General features: G+C 41.9%; 2 protein-coding genes across 2 annotated transcripts in view; both read left to right on the top strand.

The window, feature by feature from the left end:
• Window positions 1-16,992, top strand: part of kynu (kynureninase) — a 64,281-nt gene extending 47,289 nt beyond the window's left edge. The window contains exons 12-13 of the mRNA XM_031893167.1: window positions 11,168-11,398; window positions 16,741-16,992. Of these exons, the coding sequence (XP_031749027.1) occupies window positions 11,168-11,398; window positions 16,741-16,881 (372 nt within the window). The 3' untranslated portion in view covers window positions 16,882-16,992. The remainder of the gene's footprint in view (window positions 1-11,167; window positions 11,399-16,740) is intronic.
• Window positions 16,853-24,118, top strand: part of arhgap15 (Rho GTPase activating protein 15) — a 396,561-nt gene continuing 389,295 nt past the window's right edge. Inside the window, exon 1 of the mRNA XM_018097301.2 lies at window positions 16,853-16,960. Within this exon, the coding sequence (XP_017952790.2) occupies window positions 16,878-16,960 (83 nt within the window). The 5' untranslated portion in view covers window positions 16,853-16,877. The remainder of the gene's footprint in view (window positions 16,961-24,118) is intronic.

Below are 24,118 nucleotides of genomic sequence, written 5' to 3'. Positions count from 1 at the left end.
AAGGGAATCATTTAACCATTAAATAAACCCAATAGGGCTGTTCTGCCCCCAATAAGGGGTAATTATATCTTAGTTGGGATCAAGTACAGGTACTGTTTTATTATTACAGAGAAAAGGGAATCATTTAACCATGAAATAAACCCAATAGGACTGTTCTGCCCCCAATAAGGGGTAATTATATCTTAGTTGGGATCAAGTACAGGTACTGTTTTATTATTACAGAGAAAAGGGAATCATTTAACCATGAAATAAACCCAATAGGGCTGTTCTGTCCCCAATAAGGGGTAATTATATCTTAGTTGGGATCAAGTACAGGTACTGTAGTAACCTGCTTGTGTAGACATCTTGGTTAAGGGCATTCTTACTGTTTTGCCATTGCTTGATGATGATATTCCTATTCCTGTTGTGTGCTTCCTGTTAAGCTGAGAGCAAGCATGGAGCAGGCCAGATCTACCTGCCATGTTCTAATAAATATACCAAAAGTTCCAGTGTGTATCTGTACCTGAACTAACACAGCAGAAGTATTAACCCACTGCTAGCCAGCAGTTTATTACAGTGGCGACGAGGATTTGTGTATTTGGACTCAGAAACAGACTCAGCTGCAGAGCAAACAGGCTGCACATTGAGTAACTTGCTACAATGTCTGCCATTGGGAAAGTCCCAGAGTTTTCAGAATCTGCTGAAGAATTTGAGTCTTATTTGGAAAGATTTGAGAGATGGCTGTCTGCAAATGATGTTAGTCAGGAAAAGAAAGCAGATATTTTACTTGCTACACTGCCAGCAAAAACCTACAGTCTCCTTAAAACTCTTATAGCTCCTGCAAAGGCCACTGACTTGTCCTATGAGAGAATTACAGAGACCCTCTCTCAGCATTATAAACCCCAGCCTATCATCATTGCGGAACGCTTTAGATTTTATAGGAGAAATCACAACATGGGGGAAAGCCTTGCAGACTATATTTTGGATTTAAAACGGCTATCTGCCTCCTGTGAATTTGGTACATTCCTGGATCAGGCTTTGCGAGATAAGTTTGTATGTGGCCTCCATGATGAGTTCTACCTGCATAAGCTGCTAAATGAAGCAGATCTCACTTTCAAGTCTGCTTGTAACATTGCCTTGGCCATAGAATTAACTAGAAGTGACTCTCAGCAATTCAAACAGCAAAATAGTTCTTCATTTACAGATATCCCTAAAATAACTACAGGGTCTAAACCCACATGTTTTTTGAAAAGTAGACATAATTTCAAGCAACTTTGCAATAGTCACAAATCAAAAAATACACAGCCTTTTCATAATATTTAATGCAATAATGTGGTTTGGAACAGTTCCCTAAGCCCCGCCCCCTGTTCCCCTGCTGATCTGGCTGGCTACTTTGAGACTCAAATAAAATGTAACAGTAGTCGCCTGTCCTCAGCCTTCAGCCTGCATCCTCCCAATCCCACAATTCCCTGCACACGGGATGTCAATAAGGAAAGGAACATCCCAGTGCAATGCATTGTGGGTTATGTAGTTCCTGCATGCTGTCTGTAAGCTGGGGAGAAGTTGTTACAATTTGTAACATCAGTGTTTTAGTCCCTCCTCCCCTGCCAGGATTCCAATTGATGCAGAAAGAGAAGAACTGTTTTGCAGCTGGATTTCAGCATACGATAATGATATTTATTCCTACTTTTTGAAGGAACAGATTACAGTGATAGGTATATTAGGGGTTTCTATGTTGTGTGGGGCTCTTTAATAAATTTTGGTTCATTAGCTGGAGTTTCCCCTTAAACTGGTAAAAATGCTGGCAGTCAAAGGGTTAAGTTAATACATTTACCCTCTCAAGTTAACTAAACATTCCACCTTGTTTTCAGACACAAATGGCGATATTACAGGTATAGGACCCATTAAACAGAATGCTCGGGACCAAGGGTATTCCGGATAAGGGGTCTTTCTGTAATTTGGATACCTTAAGTGTACTAAAAAAAAATCAATAAAACATGAGTTAAACCCAATAGGATTGTTCTGCCCCCAATAAGGGGTAATTATATCTTAGTTGGGATCAAGTACAGGTACTGTTTTATTATTACAGAGAAAAGGGAATCATTTAACCATTAAATAAACCCAATAAGACTGTTCTGCCCCCAATAAGGGGTAATTATATCTTATTTGGGATCAAGTACAGGTACTGTTTTATTATTACAGAGAAAAGGGAATCATTTAACCATGAAATAAACCCAATAAGACTGTTCTGCCCCCAATAAGGGGTAATTATATCTTAGTTGGGATCAATTACAGGTACTGTTTTATTATTACAGAGAAAAGGGAATCATTTAACCATTAAATAAACCCAATAAGACTGTTCTGCCCCCAATAAGGGGTAATTATATCTTAGTTGGGATCAAGTACAGGTACTGTTTTATTATTACAGAGAAAAGGGAATCATTTAACCATTAAATAAACCCAATAGGGCTGTTCTGCCCCCAATAAGGGGTAATTATATCTTAGTTGGGATCAAGTACAGGTACTGTTTTATTATTACAGAGAAAAGGGAATCATTTAACCATGAAATAAACCCAATAGGACTGTTCTGCCCCCAATAAGGGGTAATTATATCTTAGTTGGGATCAAGTACAGGTACTGTTTTATTATTACAGAGAAAAGGGAATCATTTAACCATGAAATAAACCCAATAGGGCTGTTCTGTCCCCAATAAGGGGTAATTATATCTTAGTTGGGATCAAGTACAGGTACTGTAGTAACCTGCTTGTGTAGACATCTTGGTTAAGGGCATTCTTACTGTTTTGCCATTGCTTGATGATGATATTCCTATTCCTGTTGTGTGCTTCCTGTTAAGCTGAGAGCAAGCATGGAGCAGGCCAGATCTACCTGCCATGTTCTAATAAATATACCAAAAGTTCCAGTGTGTATCTGTACCTGAACTAACACAGCAGAAGTATTAACCCACTGCTAGCCAGCAGTTTATTACAGTGGCGACGAGGATTTGTGTATTTGGACTCAGAAACAGACTCAGCTGCAGAGCAAACAGGCTGCACATTGAGTAACTTGCTACAATGTCTGCCATTGGGAAAGTCCCAGAGTTTTCAGAATCTGCTGAAGAATTTGAGTCTTATTTGGAAAGATTTGAGAGATGGCTGTCTGCAAATGATGTTAGTCAGGAAAAGAAAGCAGACATTTTACTTGCTACACTGCCAGCAAAAACCTACAGTCTCCTTAAAACTCTTATAGCTCCTGCAAAGGCCACTGACTTGTCCTATGAGAGAATTACAGAGACCCTCTCTCAGCATTATAAACCCCAGCCTATCATCATTGCGGAACGCTTTAGATTTTATAGGAGAAATCACAACATGGGGGAAAGCCTTGCAGACTATATTTTGGATTTAAAACGGCTATCTGCCTCCTGTGAATTTGGTACATTCCTGGATCAGGCTTTGCGAGATAAGTTTGTATGTGGCCTCCATGATGAGTTCTACCTGCATAAGCTGCTAAATGAAGCAGATCTCACTTTCAAGTCTGCTTGTAACATTGCCTTGGCCATAGAATTAACTAGAAGTGACTCTCAGCAATTCAAACAGCAAAATAGTTCTTCATTTACAGATATCCCTAAAATAACTACAGGGTCTAAACCCATTTCACCAAATTCACCACAGCCACCTATAGAGTCAGTTACAGGTGAGCAGGCATTTCAGACACAAAGGGTCAAACCCTGCTACCGCTGTGGGGGCCTGCATCAGCAACTGAACTGCAGATATAAATCAGAAACCTGTAGAAATTGTGGAAAGTTAGGCCACATTGCTTGTGTCTGCAGAAGCAAACCAGGCAGGCCCAGGGCGCAATATGTGTCTAATTGTGACAGCCAGGAAAGTGACTGCACAGACTTGAATACAGTCAATACTACGCATGGGGGAGATGATGGCATTCATATTAAGCTGGAAATTGATGGGCATCCAGTAAACATGTTACTTGACACAGGTGCATCTGTATCACTAATATCAGAGTTTGTTTACAAGAACTGTTTAGGTGGAATTGCACTGCAGAACTCACTTTTACATCTCACTTCTTATACTGGAGAGAAGATTCCTGTACTTGGAGAGATTCTAGCACCAGTCACATATGAAGGTCAGTCATTTACATTGCCTTTAGTGGTTGTGAAGGGCAACAGGCCCACCCTTTTGGGCAGAAATTGGTTGAAGCACCTAAAGCTGAATTGGGCTAAAATATTTACTATCAAACAAACTGAAGCTGCCTTTCACAAAAATCTGGAACAGATCCTGAGTAAACATGACTCCCTCTTTAAGGAAGAATTTGGCAGTATTAAGGGGCTAAAGGCAACTATCACTGTAAATTCAGATGCAAAGCCCATTTTCCATAAGCCACGTCCCTTGCCATATGCTCTTAAAGAACCTGTGGAGAAAGAACTAGAAAGAATGGAACATTATGGTATTGTGTCACGTGTCAAATACAGCAGCTGGGCTGCCCCAATTGTAGTGGTCCCCAAAAAGGACAAAACTATTAGACTTTGTGGTGACTACAAGGTCACTGTCAATCGCTGTATTGAACCAGAACCCTACCCACTACCAAATGTAGAGGACTTGTTTGCTACACTTGCTGGAGGTAAATACTTTAGCAAAATTGATTTATCTAATGCCTATCAACAGCTAGAGCTGGATCCGGATTCAAAGCCATTTCTTACCATCAACACACACAAGGGGTTGTTCCAATACCAGCGCTTACCATTTGGAGTATCTACAGCTCCAGCAATCTTTCAGCATGCAATGGATCAGATTCTTCAAGGAATTGATCATGTGGTCTGTTTTCTGGATGACATTTTAATTACAGGTTCAACTGTTGAAAAGCACTTGGCACTGTTAGACAAGGTGTTATCAAAATTAAAAGCATCTGGGGTGCGAGTAAAATTGTCCAAGTGTCACTTCCTCCAGGAGTCTGTAGAATACTTAGGATACCACATAGATGCACAAGGTCTTCACCCAACAGAAACAAAGTTAACTGCTATTGTTAATGCACCTTCACCTTCAAATGTGTCTGAACTACGCTCCTTCTTAGGACTGCTAAATTACTATGGACGGTTTCTTCCAAATCTGTCAACATTATTGCAACCCTTACATGAACTTTTGCAGAAAGATACCAAGTGGGCTTGGTCAGCCGAGTGTGAAAAAGCATTTCAGGATGCAAAGCAAAGACTAACCTACAGCAAGTGGCTAGCACACTATGACCCTAGTAAGCCACTCAGATTAGCATGTGATGCCTCACCCTACGGAGTTGGAGCAGTTATATCACATATACTGCCTAATGGAGAAGAACATCCAATTGCTTTTGCGTCTAGAACCCTAACACAAACAGAGCGCAACTATGCTCAAATAGAGCGGGAGGCACTAAGTATTATTTTTGGAGTAAAAAAATTTCATAAATATCTTTATGGAAGGAAGTTTTCACTGGTCACTGATCACAAACCACTTCTGGCCATTCTTGGGCCAAAATCAGCAATTCCAACATTGGCAGCACTTCGAATGCAACGGTGGGCACTACTCCTATTGGCATATGACTATGATATTATATATAGACGTTCTCAGGATCATGGGAATGCAGATGCTCTATCACGGCTTCCGTGCCCATATACAACAGATGTTCATGACGAAAGTGTAATTTTTCAAGTTTCATTTGCAGAGGAACTACCTATTTCTTGCAAAGATATTGCAGCTGCAACAAGTCGTGATCCTCTTCTGGCAAAAGTGTGGGACTTTACTTCCAAAGGCTGGCCAAACTACAGCTCTGACAAAATCCTTAAGCCATATTTTGAAAAGAGAGATGAGCTTTCCATAGATCAAGGTTGTTTACTGTGGGGGATACGGGTTGTCATTCCCCCAAAATATCGTCAGAGGCTCTTGCATGAACTTCACGAAGGCCATCCAGGTGTAAACAGAATGAAAGCACGAGCTCGTGGTTACCTGTGGTGGCCAGGCCTGGATCAAGATATAGAAATTTTTGTAAGTCAATGTACTGCTTGTGCTTCTGTACAAAATCAGCCACCTACTGCACCCCTTCACCCATGGACATGGGCCACATCACCGTGGGAAAGAATCCATATTGACTATGCTGAAATAAACCAGCAAACATTTCTTGTGGTTATCGACAGCTATTCCAAGTGGTTGGAGGTGTTACCCACTAAAACGAGTACAAGCGAGAAAACAATTACCTTGCTGCGTAATTTGTTTGCATCCTATGGTCTGCCAAAGGAATTAGTTTCGGATAATGGACCTCAGTTCACATCTCAGGAATTCCAGTACTTCTTGCAACAAAATGGTATCAAGCACAAATTGACCCCACCTTATCACCCAGCTTCAAATGGTGCTGCTGAACGGGCTGTTCAGACATTTAAAAAAGCTTGGATGAAACACTCAGTAGCCAGTGAGTCCGCTCGCACTACAGGAGAGTTGAGACTTTGTCGATTTCTGTTTAATTATAGGAATACTCCACATTCAGTCACTGAAAGTACCCCAGCGGAACTGTTTTTAAAGAGGCACCTCCGAAGCAGGTTGGATTTGATTAAACCCTCTTTAGCTGATACAGTGGAGAAACATCAGAAGCAACAAGTCAGAACACATAATAGCTCCAGACAAAGATACAAAGACTTTTACCCAGGTGATAAGGTTTTGGTTCGAGACTTCCGCCACTCAGGGCGCCTTTGGTCTCCAGGGACCATTTGCCATAGAAGGGGTCCCCTGACGTACGAGGTTCAAATTGGTAACCGTCACATTCATGTCCATGTGGAGCATCTGGTTCCAGATAAGAGTGTGTCACCCGTACCTCCTTCATTTTCTACCATTGACTTTCAAGTACCTGTAGCGCCCTCACAGGAATTACCAGATGCCAACAATCCATCTAATCCAACCAGTGCTACAGCCTCTGAGGGTGAACGGAGGTATCCGATACGAGCACGCAAGCCTCCTGACAGACTGGACTTATAATGCCACTATGTTATGGTTAACTTGGACATTTCCACTTTAAAATGTTTAGAACTGAGTTATAACTGTTGGTTATATATATATATAATATATATATTGTCGAGATCTACTTTTTGCTAAAAAGGGAGGAATGTAGTAACCTGCTTGTGTAGACATCTTGGTTAATGGCATTCTGGCTGTTTTGCCATTGCTTGATGATGATATTCCTATTCCTGTTGTGTGCTTCCTGTTAAGCTGAGAGCAAGCATGGAGCAGGCCAGATCTACCTGCCATGTTCTAATAAATATACCAAAAGTTCCAGTGTGTATCTGTACCTGAACTAACACAGCAGAAGTATTAACCCACTGCTAGCCAGCAGTTTATTACAGGTACTGTTTTATTATTACAGAGAGAAGGGAATCCGTTTTAAAATTCTGAATTATTTGATTAAAATGGAGTTTATGGGAGACGGACTTTCCGTAATTCGGATCTTTCTGGATAATGGGTTTCCGGATAAGGGATCCCATACCTGTAGTTTTTTTTGTCTCATCGTCTCTGTTTAAAGGCAGCAGGGGAGAAAAAAAAAGGATATTGAGCACGCATTTGCATTAAAGAGTCGCTTGTCGTCCTTTAAAACAAATAAATAAATAAATTAAACCTCAATTTAACCTTCCTTCTGTTTAATGCTTTACAAAAAAAGAAGAGCCTACCCCCCTTGCCTTAGACAAATTGTGTGCTTTACTATAAGTGGCCTCAAGTTTCTTTGCTTTATAGTTGCCTGACAAACATTTTAATGTCCCTTTTATTCAGAGCCGGGGCGCCCCCCGCAGAGAGAACTTTCACCGAGGTACAGAAAAAAAAAAAAAAACAAATATCAAGGACACGACATAAAACAAATGAGCAAACTCGGTCGCACAAGCACCACCATTTAAAAATGCATTTGGAGTACGGTTGTTTATAACGTTCCTGAACGGTGATTGTTTGTATAATTTTCTGCCGCGCAACTTAATGCTTCATCTGTAACAATAGGAGCCGGCGAAGCCAAATCCTGAAAGCTTTTTTTGCATGAATTTTAGCTGCTAAATTAAGCAAATATGACCTGGGAATCCAAGTACAGACAGAATACGCCGCCCGGGGGGCTCGTTTAGACAAAGTACCTCACTGTATAGGCTCGATAAAAATCATATTTTTTCGCTTTAGTTCATCGCGGCGAGGCTACGGGGTTTTTCCATTTATGAACTTATGTCACTGCGTAGCGACTATGTGTCTCTGTCATTAAACCCACGGCGGGGAGTCTCCGGCAATGAGAGTCGGGAGCTCAGCGATTCTCCGTTTTATGTCTGATTTTTACCCTTTTGGCACAAGGAGTTAGGCTTTCCAAATGCTAATTGCTGCTGTAGAAGCAGAGGCAAATGGAAGTTACCGTTGGCATGTAAATCCCAGCTCCCGATGCAATCAAGACAATGCGTCCTGCTCCGCGGCTGGAAGGGAAAGCATCCAAGTTTTCAGATTGAAAGTAACATTCGCAACTTTGCAGTATTTCTTGTTCTGCTTCGACGGCGACGTACGGATTTATGGTCTCCGACAAGTATCGGCTCATAAGAAATTTACACTAGAAATGTAGTTTTATGTATTTTTGACCAAATATTATTATTTATTTATAAAGCGCCAACATATCCCGCAGCGCTGTACAATAAGTGGGTTACATACATTGGACATACAGAGTAACATATAAAGCAATCAATAACCGATACAAGAGGTGGAGAGAGCCCTGCCCAAAAGAGCTTACAATCTACAAGGAGTAACATATAAAACAATAACCAATACAGGAGGGGAAGAGAGCCCTGCCCAAAAGAGCTTACAATCTACAAGGAGTAACATATAAAGCAATCAATAACCAATACAGGAGGGGAAGAGAGCCCTGCCCAAAAGAGCTTACAATCTACAAGGAGTAACATATAAAGCAACCAATAACCGATACAAGAGGTGAAGAGAGCCCTGCCCAAAAGAGCTTACATTCTACAAGGAGTAACATATAAAGCAATCAGTAACCGATACAAAAGGGGAAGAGAGCCCTGCCCAAAAGAGCTTACAATCTACAAGGAGTAACATATAAAGCAATCAATAACCGATACAAGAGGTGAAGAGAGCCCTGCCCAAAAGAGCTTACAATCTACAAGGAGTAACATATAAAGCAACCAATAACCGATACAAGAGGTGAAGAGAGCCCTGCCCAAAAGAGCTTACAATCTACAAGGAGAAAGGGTTGAGACACAAGGTGTTCATTTTGTGTCTTTTAAAAGGAAAACTATACCCCCAAACAATGTAGGTCTCTATAAAAATATATTGCATAAACAAGCTCATATGTAAAACCCTGCTTCATCTAAATAACCATTTTAATATAAATATACTTTTTTATTAGTATGTGCTATTGGGTAATCCTAAATAGAAAACTGCCACTTTAAGAATTAAGGGCCGCCCCCTGGGATCATAGGATTCACAGTGCACACAAACAAGCCAAGGCACACATACATGCTAGGCCCCATCAGCCAATTAATGGACAGAGTTCTGCCTTTTGCTCCCACACTTCTTCCTGTTAGTTTGGCATATTGGGAGAAGGATCAAAAATAATGAAGAAGGCAGGCACTCCGGAACTCCAAAAAAGTAGATATAAAGCTCAGGTATGAAGTAAAATCAGAGTAGTTTCATTATCATATACACATAAATGCTATAAAGCCTTATGCGTTTCGTACCTTACTGGGTACTTAATCATAGGCTAAATAACATCCTACAAACAAAACTATTTAGTCAAAATGGCCAATCAAATAACAGCAGTATTGACCAATCACAAAGGACATGTAATTTAGAGGTAATTACAGGATTGTTGTGTTGAAAGTACACAAAAAGCATTTAGCGTAATAGTATAGTATAGTATTAGAAAAGGAGTAAGTATAAAAAATGTATTAGAATGCTAGCCAATGTGCAGAAAATATATCAGTGGCATAGTTGCTATTTTTATATATATATATATCCCACAGGAGAAATAAATATTGTAATATAATATATAAGTACCGTATATACTCGAGTATAAGCCGAGCCGAATATAAGCCGAGGTACCTAATTTTACCTAAGAAAACTGGAAAAACTTATTGACTCGAGTATAAGCCTAGGGTGGGAAATGCAGCAGCTACTGCTAAGTTTTAATAATCAAAATAAATACCAATAAAATGACATTAATTGAGGCATCAGTGGGGTATATGTTTTTCAATATTTATTTCAAAGATAAACAGTAACCTAGCTCTGTAAGCGGAGAAGAGGGTCAACAAAAACAATATGAGTACTACCCCACGCTCATTGCACATTGGCAAACTGGCAGCAGACCCGGTCCCAGAGGAGATGTAAGGGCAAATAAGTATTGCTAGTGGGAGCCTAGGCCAGGGCACTGGAGGGTCTGGTTGCGGGGGGCCTAATTTGCACACGAAGGAGAGAGGGTGCTAGTCTAGAGGGACCCATGGCACCCTACTCGAGTATAAGCCGAGGGCGACTTTTTTCAGCACATTTTGGGTGCTGAAAAACTAGGCTTATACTCGAGTATATACAGTAAAAAGTCTAACCAATATATTACTGGGATATATAGTAAGAAATATAGCCGAATAAGGCTTAATGCATATAGGGAGAAGATCTGCTCATTTGGCAACTTTCCACCTGGCCACCTTTACTCCCAGAGAGGGTTCTTCCATGACATTGGCTGCTCCAACTGAGGTCTCAACCTCAGGCTGTCCAGCACTGTCCACCCCCTCCAGCAAATAGTGTCCAAAGATACAAAATTACATGATTTCTCAACTATTAAATGTCCAGAGAAACTTTAACCTGGAAAGGGCACAGCTCTCCTTCCCAACTGTGAAACAAGACCAGCCCTTGGCTGGGATAACTCTTATGGAACTGAATAGTGAATATGAGCAAAACCTTTAATCATCTACATATAAATGTGTCTTTTTTTAGTGTGTGCTTCTAAAGTGCCAGAAACCATTTAAGACCATCGGCTATATGCCCTCTAAGCTATGCTCTCTTACCCAGGAACACAACTTTGTAGGCCAAAGCAAAAGTGTGGTGTGCACAAAGACATTTATGGGGAAACACAAAATGTAGCACTTAGTTATGAGCAGAATTTTTTAATGACTTGTATTTTACATTTTGTCTCAATACAGGTCTTCAATCAAACTACTATGAAAGCGCTAAGAAAGAAATCAATATTGCTCACTGGTTATTTAGAACAATTAATTAAATACTATTTCAGTAAATCAACAGAAGGGCCCCAGAAGCCTTACGCAAAGATTTTAACGCCCTCTAATGTCAAGGAAAGAGGGTGCCAGCTCTCGCTCACGTTCTCTCTGCCCATTAAAGCCGTTTTCGAAGAATTGGAGAAACGAGGAGTTGTGGTGAGTTCATTTTGTATTGGGGATGTGTTTTATTAAATAGTAAATACACATTTCATGTTATTTGCTTGAACTCGATATGTAATATTTTCCCCAAACAGAAATATAGTAAAGCTCCTCCTACTGATTAAAGTGAAGTGTCTGCCTCTGTTGGGACGAAGCAAAGTTTTGAAGTTATTGTACTTGACAGGCAACATTGATAACTGTGTCACTAGAATGACCATTTTTTACTTGGTTTGCTAATAGGTAGATCTTTTTAATGGGCCACAGTAGAACAGTAACACTGAGTTATTCGGGTTAAATCAAAATCCAGATATCACATTATCAAAGCTGAAGGTTCAGCAGTACTATTGTAAGTGTTACATTTGCTACTTGTCTAGTAACCCATGGCAACCAGTCAGCAGATAGAATTTACTAACAAACATGTGATAAGTTGCTATGGGTTACTACATATGGGTAAATGTAAGATTTTTTGTTACTTCACCCTGAATGTCTATGAAGATTCTCATTCATCCAGGTCATGATATACAGTATCTGGTAGAATTAAGTGTAAAACAACTGGACTTTTCTGAGTTTTTTCTTGAAAAAGTTTCACCACTCATCCGAGTGGCTTCTTCAGTTCAAATGACTGGTAGGGAATTCCCCGGTATTTAAACTCTTGAGGGTAGTACAGTCACAGGCATCCAGTCATAATAGATCCATTGAACCTATTCAGTTAGGTGTTGGCTGAAACTGACAGGTGTAAGTAGGTATGATACAGTCACAATGGTACCATGATTCTCATTGATACAGGTGTTAACACTGGGAATCACTAAGTACTTATCTGTGTATGTCCTGAGATTTTATTAGTGAAGATGTTATTAGTGAATGCATGAAGGGTCAAACCTTTGGGAGATAATTAGGATGTCAGGAATCTACTCTGTCACAGGGCAACTGATTTCCCTTCTTAAGATGGCTTATATAGGCTGAGCACTTTGGCCAATGCTGACTGAGGTTGGCATCATATTAACCTGTAATTATCACCAAAGCCATTCCCTCAATGACCAATAAATGATCATGACTGATCGGGCTGGCTGGATTACACCACATTGGGTTTTGATGAGGTCTACTTTAATTTAATCTACACAGACTATTTAAGTGAAATAATCACTGGTCCAAGACCAGAGGGATATCCCAGGAACTGGTAAGAAAAAGGGGGAGCACTCACCAGGATAGCAGGCTGTATTGAACTGTGCGGAGCTACCACGCTTCCCAACACCCCCGACAGGGCAAAATTCCAATAGAACAAATGGTAATGGAAGCGGAACGCCGGACAGCACTTGCAGTAAAATCACATATTTATTTGCATTGCATTAAAAACATAGGAGAATAGAGTCCATACCCTTACAGCCTAACGCGTTTCGTGGCCAGCATGCCACTTCATCAGAAGCTATATATCCCAGGAACTGGCCTGAAATCACTTTAGGACAGTTCTCCCCTAGGGCAACTGAGACTAGGCCTATCTTGTGTAGATTAGCAATATGACTGGCAAAAACATGGACAGTCATAAGTAGTGATGTGCGAATCTTTCCCGTAAATGTTGCGTGTAAAAAAAAATGTGACTATTCTTTTGACGCCCGCGACTATTTTTTTGACATGCGACTATTTATTTTGATGCCACGACTATTCTTTGACGCCCGCGACTATTTTTTTGATGCGCGACTATTTATTTTGACGCCGGGACTAGTTATTTTTTTTGTAACTTAAATTTTATTTGGTTTTTGACAGCATAATTTTTACATACAGCATTTGTTTCTTCAAGGTGTAGTATTATACATTGTATGATCAGTAACAGATATCGTATGATGTAAAGTCAGGTCAAATTTTTATACATGTAAATAAAATAAAGGAAGGGGGGGGAAATTCAGGGGAATAAACAAATAAGATACAGTTGTACTAGTAACAGTTCTAAAGTGTTTCCCAGAGGAGAGAGTCAAAATATAACCTTTGTCCCTATGTTCTCTTATCCGTTAATGCAGGTGGGGTAATGTCCCTTATTACATAGGTCTGTTCCTATGAAGTGCATGATTTTGGGAAATAAAATAGTCCCATTTTGACCATACTTTTTCATATTGCGGGGTTGTTCCCCTAAGTTTTGCTGTCATTTCTTCTAGTAATTTCATATCCTGTATGCGGGATATGACCTCTCCTACGCTAGGGGATTCTAGGGACTTCCACTTGGAGGTAATCGACAGTCTAGCTGCCGTGTATATATAATTTAGAAGCTTTTGCTCTGAATGTGGGATATGTGGGTGGGGTAGGGCTAGTAAAGCATTGGCAGCATCAATGGGAATGTCCCAGAAGAAAATCTTAGCAGCTATGCTCTTAACGTTCTTCCAAAATTCCGCCAATTTTGGGCACTGCCACATAATGTGGAGGAGAGTGCCCTCTTGTCCACATGCCCTCCAGCACATGGTTGAGGTGTCTGGGAATATTTTATTGAGCTTTACTGGGGTGTGGTCGGGACTAGTTATTTTGACGCACGACTATCCTTTTGAAATGTGATTATTTATTTTGATGCGTGACTATTCTTTTGATATGCGACTATTTATTTTGACGCGTGACTATTCTTATAACAATTTTTGGACGCACGGCAAATTTTTTCATCCGTTACGCGAAACAATCCGCCAATGCCGAAATGCGGAAACTCGCCGCAAATCCATACCAGGCGAAACATTTCGCCCATCACTAGTCAAAAGCTACACCACAGTAGTAGTGAGGCACTTCTTACTGCTATGAGATGTTTTCAGGGAGGGAATTTATGGAAAAAGATAATGGCAAGGTCTTGATCAAGAATGATGGATGTTAAAAGGAGGCCTAGACAATCCCCTCCCAAAATTATCCATCATGTGCTTATCTGCCACCAATTGGGTATTCCAGGGATCCCCAACCTTTTTTTACTTGTGAGCCACACTCAGATGTAAAAAGTGTTGGGGAGCCACACAAGCATGAGAAAAGTTCTTTGGGGGTGCCAAATAAGGGTTGTGATTGGCTATTTGGTAGCCCCATGTGACTGCTGGCCTGCAGGAGGCTCTGTTTGGGGTAAAACTGTGTCTCTGGGCTTCTAAAACTTGCCTCCAAGCCAGAGATTTAAAAATGGCACCTACTTTGAGGCCACTGGGAGCAACATCCAAGGGGGCAGTGAGCACCATGTTGCTAAGGAGTCACTGGTTGGGGATCACTGAGATATTTGCTTTTGTTGTCAAACTTGTATTAAACTGATACAAAGCCAATTACTGCTTTGTTGCTAGGGGTTACTGTGCTGGGTTAAATTTGCTCAGTGAATGGAAACTAAATCTATATACTACAAAGACCCTACTGAGTGAGCCAACCGTTACAGTAAATGCTTGCTGTTATTACTGCAGCACACTGTTCATTTCAGCTTTACATAGAACAAATTCTGGCTCTTTATGCGCCCGTAGTGTGAAGAATATGAATTTCAGAGCGCGTGTTTGGTCTGCGGCCATTGAGCTTTTTCTATATCAGTGCTCGGCTTCTGTACTGAATGGAGGTTTTGAATTTCTATTTGTAAATCTATTTTTTTAAAGAAGGTGCCGGAAATACTTTCCTGAAGTGCTAATGCATCACTTTGAATGAACTAACAACAAGTCCCACAAATCCTGTTAACAGAAAGCGAGGATGGAATAAAAACACTGTTTCTATTTCTGTACAGCTATATTTCCTTAACAGCAAAACACAATGGAAGGTTTTCAGCACAATAATCTTTAAAATACAAAATATTGCTATTTAGTCATTTCTCTTCCTACACATGCATGTGTGTTTCTCATCAAAGAAAAGAGAAAGCAATTGTCTAACAACCATGAAATGTCTCTTGGGATTGATCACAATTTAGCAAAGAGTAAAGGTGGCCATACACAGGCCGGTACATATTGGTTCCTTAGATCGATTTGGCAGCTTATTGGCCTGTGTATGGGCACTACGACGGGCCTGCCTGTCCGATATCTGGCATGAAATTGGCCAGATCTCGATCAGGCAGGCTTAAAAAATAGTCGGATCGGGAACCGCATTGGCTCGTTGATACGGTCCCCGAACCAATGGGTGCCTATACCCGTCGTTCTAATTCAATATTTTGGCCCCAGGGCCAAATGACCAGATTAGCCCGATATTGCCCACCTGTAGGTGGGGATATCAGGAGAAGATCCGCTCGCTTGACGATCTCGCATGTATGGCCACTTTAACTTCTACTATTCTAACCTCTAACTACTTTTTTGGAAACCGTGCACATTGTAAACCCTTTCTTGGCTCTGCTGGTCTTTACCAACTGCTCTTTATACCATTACATTTATGACCATTTATCTCAGATGAGCCTTAGTTGGAAATGTCTGGAGGGAAGGGTGAGGTAGTTGAATGACAACTTTAGGTGCTGTGACAACACAAACAGGTGGCACCAAATAGTCCTCAGTAAATTTAGTAATGTAGGTACATTCACACAACATACACCCAGCTCTAGCACCATGCCAGGACTTATCTCTCAGTGTGGTCCAAGGGATTACGCACAGAGTCTGTACACTTGGTGAGTACCACCGGGGGAACCACACTGCACTATATCTCCTTGGTGGAACACAGGTTAATCTTTCTAGCTACCCCATTTATACTGAATAACACTCCTTGATTGTTCCATTACAGAACAGTACCTCATCCATGGGGTTCTTGCAGCCTGGACTTCTCTAAGGCTTCTCTTTGGTTACCTTAGGACCAACTTTTATCCAGCCCTAGGCCTTTAGTGTGCTCTTTTGCCCCGGCTCTCCAACAGCATCCACTACCTTCTGATGTGGAAGTCTAAAGAGGTCAATCACATGGTGACTTTATTTTTAAACCCTATGGAAACCTAACACCCCTGGCCAACTACAGAACTGCCAGGGAACACTTGCCCCCTGGAAGGGAAAACAGTCTCCGAGCTGTGAAACAGGCCCAGCCCTTGGCTAGATTAACATTTATGGGGAGTGACTTAAGTAAAGTTGAGCAAAACCTTGACCTTCCTACATCATTATATTTAGAAAATGTACATTATATTTTTTGTTTTGATCACCATCTTCTTTAAATCTTAAAAGTGGCTTTTATTGTGCAAATAAAAACAATTAAACTGAGTTGCATAACACTTTTCTCACCATTATTACAATACATTTTGTTGTTTGCTCTTCAGTAAATCCCAAGTTTTCTGTTGTGATCAGGGGTATTTTTTTATATTTTTGAACATTCTCTTAGATGCTGAGCTACAGTGAGAGCCCTTGGGTTTCTGTAAGGAAAAATCAACTAAATATATATACATATCTCTGTCTTTACAGTGTGACATGAGGGAGCCACACGGATTACGCATCGCTCCAGTACCTCTCTACAACACGTTCCACGATGTGTACCGATTTATTCAAATTCTGGGACAAGCCATCGCAGCTGTCGAGAAAAGATCCAAACACCAGTGCCAATGAAATCCCACGGAAACAACATATGTGTACGACTTGTCATATTGTCAAATTATTGCCGCCGTTTGAACTCAATGCAACGGAGGTAAATGTGAAATAAATCTCATTAGTGCTGTATTTGGTGTCGACCTTTGTCTGCTCCAGCTAGCAGTATAGAAACAACCCTCCCAGTCATTGCTATATGAGAAGTTATACCTTGGTCGCTGTACTCAAAAACTCCGCCATGATGAACCTCTCGATGAACAGTGTCCTAAGTGAATTTGTTTGTCAGCACATTTGAGGGACTATCTTTGAAACCATTATTCCAGCCATGTGTCCAACTGATTGCCATTGAAATCAACAAAGAACAATTCTGAGGTGACATAGTGAATAAAGTGCCCCCTATTGTAACATATAGGGATATTATAAGTCACAGAGGAGTTCCTTATAATATATAGTGAATAATGTGCCCCCTATTGTAACATATAGGGATATTATAAGTCACAGAGGAGTTCCTTATAATATATAGTGAATAAAGTGCCCCCTATTGTAACATATAGGGATATTATAAGTCACAGAGGAGTTCCTTATAATATATAGTGAATAAAGTACCCCCTATTGTAACATATAGGGATATTATAAGTCCCCGAGGAGTTCCTTATAATATATAGTGAATAAAGTACCCCTATTGTAACATATAGGGATATTATAAGTCACAGAGGAGTTCCTTATAATATATAGTGAATAAAGTGCCCCCTATTGTAACATATAGGGATATTATAAGTCACAGAGGAGTTCCTTATAATATATAGTGAATAAAGTGCCCCCTATTGTAACATATAGGGATATTATAAGTCACAGAGGAGTTCCTTATAATATATAGTGAATAAAGTGCCCCCTATTGTAACATATAGGGATATTATAAGTCACAGAGGGGTTCCTTATAATATATAGTGAATAAAGTGCCCCCTATTGTAACATATAGGGATATTATAAGTCCCCGAGGAGTGCCTTATAATATATAGTGAATAAAGTGCCCCCTATTGTAACATATAGGGATATTATAAGTCACAGAGGAGTTCCTTATAATATATAGTGAATAAAGTCACTGAGGATTTCCATGACCAAACAAGACAGAAGGCCTAATATCCTCATATATAACAACAGGGGGTACTTTATTTATTATAATATACAAGTTTTATTGAGTCATGGAAAAGAAATTACATCACTAAGCTCCGATTATAACTGATGTCTCATGTTCTACTTATGACAAAAGTCATGTTTTATCAAGTGACACAATTTTAGAATCTATATATAAATATTCATAATTTTAAGTTAGAAGTTGGGTTAAAATATATAAATGGATAAAGGTAACTAATGAATATGCAAAGGAAAAGTATTGGGGCCTGAAGGCATGAAAAATCCTAGAGGTGACCAGTAAGGGCTGTGATTGGTTATTTGGTATAGCATGGCTGTGTAGGTCTCTATACTGGGAAGGTGCTAATGCACAAGAGCAAGTGGGAACCACTTTTTGCTTTCATTATGGCAACTGATCTGTGAGGGCCGGAACTAGGGGTAGGCAGAAGAGGCAGCTACCTAGGGCGCAACGATTGGGGGGCGCCAGGCAGCCTCTCCTGCCTACCCCCAGTCCGCTCACTTTAGTCATTGCCCCCACCTCTTGTCCTTACGCGGTGGGGGCAATGATCCATCGAATCGCAATGCGAACCCCGCCCCCCCCCCCTTTGGCGCGCATGCGCAGTTGAACGTGGGGTGGGGCGGGGTTCGCATTGCGATTCGAATGAGGAAGGTGCAGGGGCGAGGTGGCCGACCGGGGGTTGCCTAGGGCGCCCGGTCGGCTTGGCCCGCCCCTGTGATCTGTGCCTAATAAGAGCTAGCTGCTAATTAACTGTAGTAGTTTGTTGGGATCTGTGTTTTTCCATACCTTGGTTTGCCTTTGGGCGAAGGCACATGGGGCAATTAGTCACCACAATTATTAAAAATCCAAGTCGTGGTGACTAAAAATCCCATTCACAAGTAACACAAGTCATGAGTAATCGTGGCAACTGGAAATCCAAGTCACATTGACTAGATTTTAAAAATCACGGTGATGAGTGTGTCTTTGCCCATTTGTTTTAATGTTTACATGTTTATGAAGCATTGTTTCCAATTGCTGGCCCATTAAAGTCTTTTACTGTAGATGTGAGCTCTGCCAGGTACCTTCCTCAGTGAATAGGCTGTAACAGTCATTCTCTAAAGCAGGGGTTCAGTGAATCCCTACTTGTGAGCCACGTTTAAATGTAAAAACTGTTGGGGAGCAACACAAGCATAAAAAAAAAAATCATTGAGCATGCAAAATAAGGACTGTGATTGGCTATTTCGTAGCCCCATGTGGACTGCTAGCCTGCAGGAGGCTCTGCTTGGAGTAGGGTTGCCATCTTTCTGTGGCCCTAGATCTGGGAGGGGGGGCACAACATCAGTGTGTGGGGCATGATGTCATGGGGACATGACATCACAGGGGCAGGGCAGTTTTGGAGAGTCCTGACTGGTTTTCCAAATTTGGAAAAACGGGCAGGTAGTTTTGACCCCGACTAACCTTCCGAAAACCAGGCTGTCTGGGTCAAAACTTGGCAGGTGGCAACTAGCTTGAAGGGCCTGCTCCATCTGCAGTGCCATGACCAGAAGATACTGGATCTCAAAACCTTTTGAGGACCTTTTATCCTCCAGGTTTTTATGAAGATTAGACAGGTCATTTATTATATTCAGGGCATGGTGCAAAGTAGCATAACCCACAATGCTTAGCTATGCTGTATTTATGAGGGTTGCACCCCCCCCTCCAGCCTCCAACCAATCCCTAACCAGCACCATTCAGAGAAGCTAGGGAGTACCAGCTGATCTGGTAGCAGGAAAGCCCTCTGCCTAGGGTCAGGCATAAGGACAGGGCTAGCTTGTGCCTAGAGTTCCAATCCAGCACTAATACAGGGCAAAACCAGACCCAGTTGGAAGTATTAGAATGACCACTATGGTGAGTGCTCATCTCCAGGGGCAACTTCAGGATCTCCGTTCTTACAGAACAGTCCATCTATATGTGACATAACTTCTATTTGCCAATTGCTCTGTTGAGTTATAAGAAGTTATAAGTTCCACTGCTGACCCCACCCTACTTTTTCTGCTACTAAATAGTCATAGTATGACCCATTTCTTTTCAACTCCAGTTATCGTTTCTCTAGAAATGACTGGCAACTCTCTACTTTATTTTCTTGGTGACTAACTGTAAATTATTGCATAATAACTGTTTCTATGGCAAAAGATTTTTGCTCAGATGTTTTAATACTTCCTTGTCTAACATGCTAAATATTGAGATTAAATATTATATTAATATTAAATGTAAACAGGTCGGGGGGGGGCTAATTAAAGTTCCAACTGGCTGGGAAAGGTCAGTTATAAAAAGGTCAGACACATCAGCTATTAATCAGGATATACCTGTAAGGGAAGTTCAAAGGAAAAGTAATGATGAGTCCTTCATACAAGAGGCAAGGGGGAATAATCAAGGGATTCTATGAATTGGAGGGGGTGACGATCTAGAACAGGACAGGCTGTTGGATGGAATTGGCAAAAAAACAAAACAGCCTGGCAGGGGTGGGCCAAGCCAACCCGGCACCCTCGGCAACCCAGTTGGCCACCTTGCCCTTGCAACCTCCCTCCCCTGCCACGCAATAACAAATGGCGGCGGCAATGACAAGGGAGTGCAGACTAGGGGTAGGCAGGAGTGGTACCTGGCTGGCGCCCCCTCATGGTTGCAGCTTTGGCAGGTGCCTCTTCTGCCTACCCCTAGTTCTAGAGACAGAACAGCTTGGAGTGGGAATAGAGACAGAACAGCCTGGAGTGGGAATAGAGACAGGACTGCCTGGAGTGGGAATAGAGACAGGACAGCCTGGAGTGGGAATAGAGACAGGACTGCCTGGAGTGGGAATAGAGACAGGACAGCCTGGAGTGGGAATAGAGACAGGACAGCCTGGAGTGGGAATAGAGACAGAACAGCCTGGAGGCCTGGAGTGGGAATAGAGACAGGACAGCCTGGAGTGGGAATAGAGACAGGACAGCCTGGAGTGGGAATAGAGACAGGACAGCCTGGAGTGGGAATAGAGACAGGACAGCCTGGAGTGGGAATAGAGACAGAACAGTCTGGAGTGGGAATAGAGACAGAACAGCTTGGAGTGGGAATAGAGACAGAACAGCCTGGAGTGGGAATAGAGACAGAACAACCTGGAGTGGGAATAGAGACAGAACAGCCTGGAGTGGGAATAGAGACAGAACAGCCTGGAGTGGGAATAGAGACAGAAGAGCCTGGAGTGGGAATAGAGACAGAACAGCCTGGAGTGGGAATAGAGACAGGACAGTCTGGAGGCCTGGAGTGGGAATAGAGACAGGACAGCCTGGAGTGGGAATAGAGACAGGACAGCCTGGAGTGGGAATAGAGACAGAACAGCCTGGAGTGGGAATAGAGACAGAACAGCCTGGAGTGGGAATAGAGACAGAACAGCCTGGAGTGGGAATAGAGACAGGACAGCCTGGAGTGGGAATAGAGACAGAACAGCTTGGAGTGGGAATAGAGACAGAACAGCCTGGAGTGGGAATAGAGACAGAACAACCTGGAGTGGGAATAGAGACAGAACAGCCTGGAGTGGGAATAGAGACAGAACAGCCTGGAGTGGGAATAGAGACAGAAGAGCCTGGAGTGGGAATAGAGACAGAACAGCCTGGAGTGGGAATAGAGACAGAACAGCCTGGAGTGGGAATAGAGACAGAACAGCCTGGAGTGGGAATAGAGACAGAACAGCCTGGAGTGGGAATAGAGACAGAACAGCCTGGAGTGGGAATAGAGACAGAACAGCCTGGAGTGGGAATAAAGACAGAACAGCCTGGAGTGGGAATAGAGACAGAACAGCCTGGAGTGGGAATAGAGACAGAACAGCCTGGAGTGGGAATAGAGACAGAACAGCCCAGAGCAGAGTAACAAACTTTCTCCCCACCCTCCCAATGCCCTGACACGTCCCCCCCCCCTACCCACTTACATATAAATCCCTCAGTTGCCCCCTATGTGCAGTGCCTAACCGAGCGGTGTACCCTCATTGGCACAGTGGGAAATGTCTCTAGGGGAGTTGTACTTGCCCTATTCCATGGTTAGTGTCTCCAGATGCGCTCACTATATGGCACCAGATGGATCTAGCTTCTCTACTTGTGTTAGTTTATAGGGTGCATTCCTCTGCCCCCAAACTGGAGATCATTTTTCAACATAAAATATCATTTCACCATTGGCAATTTTTTTTTTTTTTGCAAAACTTCCGTGAAAATTCTCTGCGAAAAAATCATCACTCCACAAAGTTTCTTGACGTCTTGCAAATTTTGCGGCAAAACGGGACAGATTCGCCCATCACTAGTGATAGGCGAAATGTTTCGCCAGGCATGGATTCGCGGCGAATTTCCATGTTTTGCCATTGGCGGATTGTTTCGCGAAACAGATAAAAAAATTTGCCATGAAAAAATTCGCTGCACGTCCAAAAATTGTTGTCAGCGTCAAAAGAATAGCCGTGCAACGAAATAATAGCCGTGGGCCACGAAATAATAGCCGCGGGCGACAAAATAATAGCCGTGGGCGACAAAAGAATAGACATGCGACAAAATAAAAGCCACGGGCGACAATTTTTTTTGCCGCACGACATTTTCGCCATTTCGGAACAGATTCGCTCATCACTACTCATCACTACTTGCGAATCCTCCCCCGCTTGCGGCTTGTAAAGGATAAGACTGCCCGTTAACCAACACCCATTTTATTAAGGGCATAAGACCACCATTAAAGGGACGAATAACTCTGCTAAAATACATAGATACACAGAAGGGGGTTGTGGGAGCACTCCATGGCTAAATAGAGTATACAAATACAATGGAAGTGCGACTGATCTGGCCAAATTAACTACAAGCATACAAAAAAGAGAGGGGGATTAATCAATGCACATTCCCTGGTCCCGTTTCATAAATAAATTATCTATGCTAGTGCATGTATTCACAAAAAACAGGGGTTTTTAGTTACAAAATTATGATCATAAGATTGGTAAGCCACCATACCACGTCAAGGTAAACCCCGTATGGTGCTCCTATCTATTTACCTCTGGGCATATTTTTCAAAGGCACTCCCATGCACTATTGCCATTCTTGACCTGGGGGCTTAGTCACTCCCATGCCTTCAGCTTTTATAGAGAGATTGCCAGGTATGGAGATCCAAATTACAGAAAGATCCCTTATCCGGAATACCCTTGGTCCCGAGAATTCTAGATAACAGATCCTATACCTGTACTGTTCCTTTAAGAGTATTAACAAGCTTTAATTTGATATAAACCCGCACATTATCAGATACAATCACTGTGCTAAAGGGAAACTCTGCTACGGAGAAGCTTTACAGTATACGGAAAATGCAACAGGAAGTATCTGACACCAAAGCCATCGCGCTTCTTTCACGCCCGCCACATATGGCGCTATACCTCCCTGCCGCAGGCTGCACCGACTATTAGACTTGTCCTTTTTTTCTTCTTTCTTTCTCTAAACAATCAAATAATAAGAAAGAGCTGAGAGAGCCGATACTGTATGTGGAAGTGAAATACGCAGGCACATTTAGACAACAGGAAGTGGTTACATTTGCATCTGGGCACGGACCTGTAGTACATAACGTTACAATCACTTGCAGTTTGACATTTCGGGCTGATCTCTCTGACGGTTTCCTTCCTGCCGGTGAGAGCCCACCATTTCCAACCTGAAGGCTGTCGGAGGATAAGGCGGCGAAAGTTTGTCACCGGTAAGATAAATAAACTAATATCTACAGTATATCTATATAACACACAGGAGTGAGCCTTCGCTATGGGGAAGGATCGACGGGGAGGGTAGTGCAACTACAACTCACTTACGCTGTGTTAGAAATAAGGGGTCCCATAAGGTTTTTACGACAAATTCAAACACAGGGCTGGACTAGGGGGAGGCAGAAGAGGCAACTGCCTAGGGTTCAACAATGAGGGGGTTGCAGGGGTGAGATGTTGCTTAGGGTGCCCGGTCATCTTGGCCCGCCCCTGCTTAAACAGAACTGGTTTTATTGTACAGGCATCGGACCTCTTATCCGGAAACTCATTATCCAGAAAGTTCAGAATTACGGAATCTCCCATAGACTCCATTATAAGCAAACAATTCCAATTTTTAAAAATGATTTCCTTTTTCCCTG

The sequence above is a fragment of the Xenopus tropicalis genome, chromosome 9 (assembly GCF_000004195.4).
Source record: "Xenopus tropicalis strain Nigerian chromosome 9, UCB_Xtro_10.0, whole genome shotgun sequence".
Lineage (NCBI taxonomy): Eukaryota > Metazoa > Chordata > Amphibia > Anura > Pipidae > Xenopus > Xenopus tropicalis.
This window is presented reverse-complemented; position numbering and strand designations above follow the sequence as displayed.